The sequence below is a fragment of the Pterocles gutturalis genome, unplaced genomic scaffold (assembly GCF_000699245.1).
Source record: "Pterocles gutturalis isolate BGI_N339 unplaced genomic scaffold, ASM69924v1 scaffold37793, whole genome shotgun sequence".
In the NCBI taxonomy this organism is placed as follows: Eukaryota; Metazoa; Chordata; class Aves; order Pterocliformes; family Pteroclidae; genus Pterocles; species Pterocles gutturalis.
This window is the reverse complement of record NW_010121756.1, coordinates 1,384-11,037: the sequence shown is the minus strand read 5'-3', so window position 1 is coordinate 11,037 and position 9,654 is coordinate 1,384. Positions and strand designations below refer to the sequence as shown.

The 9,654-nt window shown below is 46.4% G+C and overlaps 1 protein-coding gene across 1 annotated transcript in view; it reads right to left on the bottom strand.

Annotated features, from left to right (window-relative positions):
- The window catches only part of LOC104464596 (cullin-associated NEDD8-dissociated protein 1-like), a 14,698-nt gene extending 6,349 nt beyond the window's left edge, over positions 1–8,349 (bottom strand). The window contains 7 exon segments of the mRNA XM_010077347.1: positions 2–127; positions 1,370–1,515; positions 2,181–2,286; positions 2,900–3,156; positions 3,794–3,917; positions 4,266–4,420; positions 8,210–8,349. Of these exon segments, the coding sequence (XP_010075649.1) occupies positions 2–127; positions 1,370–1,515; positions 2,181–2,286; positions 2,900–3,156; positions 3,794–3,917; positions 4,266–4,420; positions 8,210–8,349 (1,054 nt within the window).
- Positions 8,350–9,654: the final 1,305 nt, after the last annotated feature.

Below are 9,654 nucleotides of genomic sequence, written 5' to 3'. Positions count from 1 at the left end.
GAAAGAGTTTTGTAGAAGTCCTGCAGGAGGTCATGCCTGGTGCTGACGATGGCCTCCAGGCACTTTGCTGCCGACCTGCGCACCTTCCAGCTGATGTCGTCGTCGTCACTGTACTCATCATCGCTCTCTGGAGAGAAGGGAAAACAAGGTGCACCATTATGAGAAAACCAGAGCTAGGGGATCACTTGATCCTCACAGCTTCCCTCTCCAGCTGCCCAGACAGATGCCAGTAACTCACACATATCTGGGAACAAGAAATTGTCCAGAATCACCTGTCCCTACAGACGTCACCACCAGCCAATACGACCCAGGGCCCTGTGTCAGATTCCACTGTTCCAAGCAAGAGCTGACGGAGAATAAGCCTTACTGTTCCTGGTTGCTTCAGCTCAGGCATCAAGGCTTTGGTTTTGAAGGAAGCATGAGGTTTCCAGATCTTAAAGCCAGAAATATGTAAATATTTGTCTTAGCAATTCCTGAATGGCACAAAACAGCGTAACTATTTACTATGTAAGTGCAGAACTACAGGCTCTGCAGCCTCTAGGTGACTGCCAAGATGCTTTGGCTGGCTGCTGTGCTCAGGAACAGTGTGTGTGTGTGTGGAAAACACCTAGGAGATGGAGAGATAAGGAGAAGCACCGCAGAAACCAAGAAAAAGCTGCAGCCTGACAAAGCAGCACTGTTCCGACCCGCCCTGGCAGGGGTGCTGGCTGCCACAGCCTGCCACTGCTGCTTCCTCCCTGCGATCAGGGAAAACAGGAGTTTGTCCAGTCAGTAGATAAGTGAGACCACATCAAAGATGTCTGATTCCTTTTCTAACCAGAGTAACCTACTGGCTTAATGGGGGCTGGCTGCCTGGTGGAAAAAGGTAACACTGAGTAACAGCCCAGCAGATGCACTCAGAGGGTAACTGCTTAACTGTAATTTCTAGATCTGCCCATAGCATCTTCTCAAGAAATACCATTTTGTCAGGACCCCGTAAGAAGCCATCCCTCAGGATTTCCAGGCGTTGAGCCTGGATCCTTGCTGGATGTGCTCTAAGAAACTCCTGCAGTCAGCAGGCACAGGAAAACAGTGCTTTCTCAGTCCAGCTCTCCACTACGCTAGCTCAGAGCTCAAGTTTCAGCATTTTCCCTGTCGCGTAAGGCAGGCAGAGATCTGAGGACCTTGTCAGAAAAAAATTTAACTTAACAAACTCAGAATTACTGGTGAACTCTGCACATACCATTAATAAACTAAAACTACCCATTTAAAATAACTGCCTGTCTTGAAGCAGATCTGAAAAGTAACATCACAGAGGGTGAGAAAGCAGGAAGGGGAGAAATGTTAACCCAGTGTTCTGCTGAGCACAGCCATCCTCACAAGCAGGCACCTTGCTCTTCAACCTCCTCATTTTCAGTTTCCATCATCTCCTCCTCTTCTTCCTCATTATCATAGTTGTAGTTTGGGTCGAAGGTGAGGTACTTCAAACACAACCCCATCACATTAGCGATGTGAGGGTCAATTTCCTTTGGGCACCTATCACAACAAATTAAAAAATAAGAGTTAATAAATTAAAGACTAAGCAATTTTAGATATCCAAATAACGTAATTCATCTCAAAAGGATCCCAAAATGCTTCAGAGACTATATGAACACTTTGTTAACACAAATTAAACCAGAGCTGCTCCTTCCTGCTGTGCACAAAGCAAGACCAGACTCCCCTGGGGAGCATGCAATGATTTCCACAAGGAAAAGAATAAAAATTGCCTTTACCACCTGGTTGAATCCTCCCTTTATGAGAGAACACCTCAGCAGCTCTGCAGGTCTCCTTTTCCAAGACAAGCAGTAAACATTTGACCAAACACCACGAGAGCTGCAGCTCAGCAGCTCTTCAGCCTGAGCCTCCTTCCTGCCCCCCACTTGCTCCACCACCAGGGGTGAGGCACTTCCCTCCTGCTGAGGAATCCCCCAAGGACAAGAACTCCCACTCCCACAAAACCAATACAGAAAGACACTCTCACATGCTGAGGCAAAACAGCTCATAACTCAAGCCCAACTCTGCAGGTAAAGAAGAGATTTCGTTTGTGAACTGTCTCTCCCAACAGGAATGCATACAGGAAGGTACTCAGCCCTGGGTGCTCAGTGTATGGATATTCACACCAGGAGCACCCTGATGCACAGCTGTTCCTCGAGGGCACACACCTTCTCACAAAGGACTCGAAGGCCTGAAAGCAGTACTCCCTCAGCTCGTCATCTTCCACGTTACAGTACTGAACGATCAGAGGAATCACCTTCTCCAGATGTTCTCCTGCAAAAGACAAAGTAAGCAGCAGTGGAAATTCCTTCCAGCCTTCACTAATCCTGCCAGCTATCAGCTCAGCCCTCTGCCAGTTCCCCTGTGTGCCGGGCAGAGCGTTCCTCCCCTGGAGCGCACGGCACAGAGCCAGCAGCCCCCCCAAGGCACGCCTTGCGAGGATTTTCAGCAGACAGCCCCTGCTCCCTGTCTTCACCCCCTCGTTGGCCTTTCAGCCATGGAAAGCTGTGATCAGAAATCTTCTAGGACCTAATCTCAGCTCCGGCAGATCTTTTAGACAAGTAATACAATATGCTGCCCTCCATTTCTCCTCTCATTAAAATGGGGTGAATCCACTGACCTACTTCTCAGAGGTGTTAATTCAGCCCAGGGAAGCGCTGCAAGACCTGGAGATGAAATCACGGCAGAAGGGCAGCCAGAGAGTTTCTCTGGTGTCCCCTCCCTTCCAAGTGGGGATCAGAGAGCCATGTCAGGACCACAGAGGGAACCACAAAGCCCACACCACTAATATGTCAGGAACAGAGTGAGCACGCTTCTTTTACCAGTAAAAGGAGCTTCACAAAAATGCACGCACGCTCCCCAGTGTCATTCCAGCTACTCATCCTACCTATGCGGTGTCCAGCCTGCCTGCTGATGCCAGCCACACACTGAATGTACGTCCTGGTCGTAGAGGTAGACTCGTTCCTCTTCAGCTCGGCAAGCAGATGCTCTGTGAGCTCTGAGAAGATGTTTCCGCTGCAGGTCAAGACCAGATGACCCAAGGCAATGATGGCCCTTTTACGTACTGCCAGCCTGGGGCTCGTCAGCTGGGGAAGGAGGCAGCTCAGGATGGAGGAGTGGAAGGAGTAGAGAGTTCCCCCTAGTCTGCAATCAACAGAACAGGACATAAGTTGAAAGTCAAAGCCTCAGACAAAAAAGCCATCTTGCCAGCAAAAAGATGTAAAAATCTTCCAGCGATGAAGACTTCACGCGTGTTGTGGGGAGGAACAGGAAAGGGTGGATTTCGCATTTTGGTCTGAACACGGTTTGTTCTGTACAACACAAGGAGAGGGTATTTCACTCCATCGTGGAGGAGTCTGATTTTGTTGGTGTTGTTCTGGATGACCTGGGGGTTTGTCAATAATTTCCTGCATGCAGTTGACATATGACACTGTCACTCTGACTTATGTAACAAGAGAGCGAGGCAGCCAGGAAAAAAAATGCATGTGTGATCAGATCACAGGGCTAAAATAACCTTCCCTGCTTTACCCTCTCCCTCCCTTCAGCGGTTTGAACTGGGGCTCTGCAGGATCCATCACCAACGTTCGCTGCTCCCAAGCTCAGAAGGGCTCAGCACGTCAACTCAGAATCTGCTCTGCTGAGATGCTCCCCAGGAGCAGCCAACCCAAATCCTTTCTTTTTCAGTCCTCGTAGTAGGATTAGGGAAATGCAGAAATCAAAAGCAAACACACAGAGGCAGCCCCCTGCTGCACACAGCTGCCAGGAGGAAGTCCTTTGGTACCTGCTCAGCATATCCGACAGGATGTCAAGAGCCTCCAGCTGCACAGAGACATCCTCCTGCTTGCCAATGGCTCCTGTCAGCTGGGCTGTGATCTTTTTGCACACATTTGCTGTCATGGTGCTGCCTGCAAGAGACAGATTTTTTCCTCGCTGTCAGTTAAAGAATGAGTCTTTTTACTGCTAAGAACCATTAAATCCCTTGTGCATTTAAAAAAAAAAAAAAAGTCACCACTGGGAGACCTAACCAGAACAGCAGTCAACGAACTTTTGTTTGAGACGGCGGGCACACACTGCAAACAGCACCTGCCCCTGCAGTATCATGCATTAACTATCTGGAAAAAGCTTCTTTTCTTGGAGAGTGTCTTCTCTCCTAGAACAGCCTGGCTCTCTCACAGCAAATGACACGTTTTCCTGTCTCCCAAAGGCCGTGACTCCCTGTTGCCTCCGCTGACTAACAGGGACAGACGTGTTACCTGTGGAAGCTGGCGGCAGCTCGGAGATGACCGTTTTCAGCCCAATGCTGGAGATATCCCGCAGCTGCTCCTTGTCTGATAACATGCTCGTACACAGCGTATCCACGATGGTTTCCACCTGGTACTCCTTCACTTTGCCCACCAGCGGGCCCAGGCTGCGGGAGGAGAAGCCAGTCAGAAGGAAGAGGAAGAAGGATGCCTTCCACCAGCAAAAGGGATGCTCAGGCTCATTCCTCCTCAAAGGCAGCTCAGCCCCAAGTGCAGTACCACCAAAACATCAGTATGGAGTACTGACACCCTGCAGCACGCCGTGTCCCCAGGTTTGCATACCCTGCATTGTGGCCTCAGTTAATTCTAGATCAGACTTCAGTGATCAGATTTGTAGGTGGACATGTCACATCAACTACAGCAAACACGAGGCCAGTTACACAGAGTAATGGTAAAATCTACAGTCAGATTTTGGAAAAAAACAACTAAAGCCCCATCAAAAACTGACTTTCAGGAGGAAATGCCAAATGGATTTTCACAAGCAACTAGCTACCTATTGCCCTCTGCCCTGTGTGTGAAAACCTCTACCTGAGCCAAGGCTCAGAACTGCAACAGAGGGAAGACCGCTCCCTTTCCCCTGCACTTTTTAAATAAATTATTATTATTATTATTATTATTAGAAAAGCTTTCTGTTAATAACCTATGTTTCCTGCTGGTACGTTTGTATTCAAAATCGTGCATAGAGTGTTTGTCAGCATTTGTTTCAACTATTTATTTTTGCTTCTTTACAAGGTAACTAGCTAAAATGTGAAGTATTAATTGTATTTCAGCAAGGCACGCTACTGCTTTCCTTCCCTAACCAGCTGCACTGAACTCTTTGAACTAAGCTAAGGAATTCAAAACGCATTTGTTTCCCATTAATATTCTGTACACCTTACTAAGAACTTGCTGTTTCCCAGACAGCAAATCTGATTGTTGGGGTTTTCATGAGAAGCAAACACAGACGAGTGGAAACATCGAGCTGCAGAGAAAATTCCACCTTCTTGTCTTCATGAACATCCACAGAAAACTGAGCCCAATTTCAATCCTAACAACACATCACTCGTCTACAGGTTGTGTGTGCTCATCCACAGCCCCAGGACCCACCAGGGGCAGAGACCCAAGCCCCCGTGGCCAAGCCACCCCTCCTCTCCCACTGAATGCTCTGCCCAGGTGAGGAACAGGGCTCCAGCTTGCAGAATAACACCAGGTAATTCTTCCTGCCCAGATCTAGAAATGACTTTGGAAGGATTTGGGCCTGAACACAGATTCCTGACATTTCCCGTGAGTCGATAGCACCTTGCAGAGAAGCAGCTCCTCGCTGCAGCAGTGATGTGGCTGTGCTCCAGTTTCTGTGCCAGGTACAAAATGTTAGTCACTGCTTCCTGGTTCCCGTTCTTGTGGGAACTAGTCAAAACAGAATGAGTCGAACTGAATGATACAGATCTTTCCCTTTTGGTTCAAAAAACATATGAGAATGGAACAGCTCCCTGTGACTCATGCACAGCACAACCATTTTTCTAAACAGGGTTCTGGAGTTTTAAAAATACCGTCATGCTGCTGCTCCAGAACACAAATGTATTGAAAGAAACAGTTCCTGAAGGTTTCACAATTCTTTTTTCTCCTCTCTTCCCCTTCACGTAGCCAAGTGAAAATGGAAAACAGAGTGAAGGAAAGGACTAATCTGCCTCTTAAGAGTTTTATTTTCGTCTTTTTTTTTTGCATGTTATACAGAGAAGAGGGACAGAGGCTTTGGGTCTGTATGCTCCATAATCCTAGGGCACAGCCACTGATCCCTGGGGACGACCATCAACGCTACGTGTCCATACGGCTCAAACAGAAAGGCCACCAGGTGCCTGCAGAATACACAAAGAGACAGAGACATGCAGGGCTTTCGACATACCCTTCTTGCACTGAAGTTACACACAGGAGAGGTTCTGCTCCCGACAGTCACCATAAAAGTCCCTGACTTCATGGGAGCTGAGCAGGACTGCCAAAACACTGGCCTTGCTGATTTACACCTTCTTAAGAGCTTGTACGAGAAGACATGGTGCCAGCACTCTACAACGTCTATTCCTGGACACAGCTTGTAAAAACCTTGTACAAAAATGCATTTAATGTCTTCTTCTTCTCTCCTCCTTTCAGCATAGCTCCAGCAATGCAAACTGTAGGGAACACCCGTGCACAGGCAGTTGTCTCCCTGCTAGCACACCACGATTACCCCGACAGCGTGCCTGACCAACGCTGTAAGCGCAGTGCTTCCCAGGGTACACACCGCAAACTCACCCCCAGCCTGTTCTGTGCACCACTGGTCCTAAATTCAACAACTGGGACAATAACAGCTGTTCAGAGTCTGAGTAGCTACTCTGAAATACAAGAATTTGAAAAGAAATACTAAAAAATAAGACTCTGTGCAAGTCCAAGTAGTGTTTGCTCTTACACCTCAACATGCAGAAGAGAACCGACGGCTATCCCTGGTCTACAGGCAGGGACCCTGAGGCGCAGAGAAGCTGCGGAACTCATCTAAATAAAAAAAAAAAAAAATCACAGAACCAGAAACAGGACAAGTTTCTATACGGATTTCAAATTTGTGAGTTTTTTGGGTGCCAAGTGTGATTTCAGCATTCCTCTGAAGAAATAAGATCATCATTTTAGATGATAAAATCAACCACAAGACTTCTCAGCAGTTTCCTGACTTACTCCTGAATCCTGATGTGGGCTGCAAAGGTCCACACGTGAGCCTAATCCAACTGCCAGTGTCCTTCAAACCATCACTTTTCTCCTTCTTACAGATCTTTGCCACCTGCCTGGGAACAACTGACTGGACATTAACTGCTGTAAGTACCTCCTGAAGTATACAAAGGAAATATTACCGGTTCCATTTCGAGGCCTTCTCATTATCACATTCTCCATGAATGAGTTGCTAATGCAACCACAGATAAACAGGCAAAGGAATCTGTACTCTGTTCAGCCCCCAACCAGTCTGCTTTAAAAAACAGAACAAACAAACCCAAAGCAGGTAGAGACAGGAGCAGGGCCAGAAAAAGTCAGGACAGCGGGAATTGAAAAGAAAGGGCCAAAGGTCACAGGGAAAGTACAGGTATAGAAGGAACATACGGTTAAAAAGAAGGGAATAAGATCCACAGTAGGAAAAAACCCAGGAACCCAAAGTTGTCTGTAAGTGGCCCACCTTTCTGCAGCCCTGTGCGTGAACTGACCCATTCAATGTCATTTCTAGAGTGAACACTCCCATTTAGACATGCTGGGGGAAAGAGACAGGAAAGAACATGTCAGAGGCAGGATCACTGCATCAGACGATTCAGTAATAAAGGAACCTTCTGCCTTTTTCAGTTGGATTTAAAAAAAATATTACGGTCAAAGGCAGGGCAACAGCACAGGCTACACGGAGAGTCAAAGCAGGGAAAAAACCCAAGTGCACTGAAAACTTTAATGAAAATGCCCTTGAAGAGCAGGATTGGGACCTGAAAGTCAAATGCCATTTCTGAAGGGCTAGACATGTTTAGTACCATCTCCACCAAAGACAGGGCCCCTGGGAAATTCAGCACTGGATTTCAAAGCCCTAGAAAGGAGAGGAACTTGATAACCAAAATTTTAAACTGGGCTTCTCTCTGAAGCAATAAGATCTTAGGCATGCTACTTTTAATACGTTAAGATTCATCATATAACATTTCCAAAATCACCTGCAGCTTGTATGAAGGTATCTGTATGCTCACCCTTCTGATTATCAACAGAGAAAGAAACTGCAGTGCCCAGCGTGAGAGGGAAACCCCTGCAAAGGGAGGTCTGAGTAAGGTCCCAATGCTGCAGGGCTCGGCTCCACTCTTAACGCACTCTCTGCAGCCTGGGACGGCTTTATCGGTGCCAAGGAATACAGTCACTACTGCCGAGGCTCTTACCACTTGACAGCGAGGTTCTGTACTTCCCCATTTTTGTCCTCCAGCAATTTCAAAAGCATTTTCACAACTTTCTTCTCGCTGTCTTCATCTAGTTTTATCGAATCTTTCTGCAGTTCCATCATCAGGTCATTGGTGGCCATAAACCTGGAAGAACACAGAACCAAAGTGGACTGGCTGGTATACAGACACAAATGCATTTCCTTCACAGTGCTTTGGACAGTGAAACCTGCCAATCAGTGCTTGTACCAAAACACGCTTTCAAAGAGTAATGTACAGCCTTTTACACGGTCCTGAAAAATAAGGCACAAAGAATTATTACTGTCTTACAAGTGGAACATTCAAGTAGAGGGAGGCGGTTAAAAGGCTTCAGCTAAGGAATCTATGAAAATAAGAAATACACATTGTCTCCTCTCCTTAAAATACATAACGGGAATGGGGTAAACTAAGACTAAAATTGGCACCCGACTTGTGTATTTTTTCTCAGTGACTAAATCTAAACCAAGATCGTTAACTATGCCAGAAAAAATCATGATTTTTTTTTTTCACTGACTGCCAGGCCTAGGAAACCAGCCCAGGATCTAAGAATGCGGTGTTCTTTCTGCCTTATTTAGCACTGACAGTATGATCCAGCACATGGAGAAGGGGATCAAGCTATCAAGCTCAAAAACGAAAAATAAAGTCGTGACCGCATGCAAACTATACCTTAGAAGTTCCCTAGCCTGTATTTAGATTGCTATTGTTCATCCCAGACAGAATTTGTTTATATCCTTCTGCTCCTGGAAGCCTTTACTAATCCAAACAGTTGTGTTATCCACACACGCAACCTCTTTCCTTGCTTAACTCCCTCTCAAAGTTTGTTTTTTTTTCCTGTTCTAGAGAAAAGACACTAAACACCTTGCTCCACCGTGGCATTGCTGTGATGGATGCAATGCTGTCAATGGCGTGCAAAGCTTTTTTATCACTCGGGTACAAACAAACCACAGATGCTGCACCTGTGCCACAGCTTCCATTGATGACAAGAGCTCTACAGAAGCTACTTTACTCCAGGATATGTGTGACCTTGACCACCCCAGTTCCTACTTCTGATCCTCTGGTGTCCCTTGATTAAGAAGCACTTGTCTGCTCTTCAATCCTTATCCACCATCCAATTAATTACAGTCACATTTGATCAACAGCGTAAGAGAATATTTGGCATGAAGGAACGTTTCCAAATGTACTTTTTTTTCCCATAAGCAAATCCAAGCAAGTGTTTATCATTCCAGCTTAGAAGGAAGAACAAACTCCCAGCTGGCTGTTAGTCAATATAATTTTCTAACAGGGTCATGACATTACATTAACAATGTCAAAATGGATATTGAGAAGTTCTGGAAAGTATCTGTTTTCCTGGGAGCAGGAAATGTAACAGGTGCCAGTAGAGAGGTCTGAGGTTTTGAGAAATAGAAGTG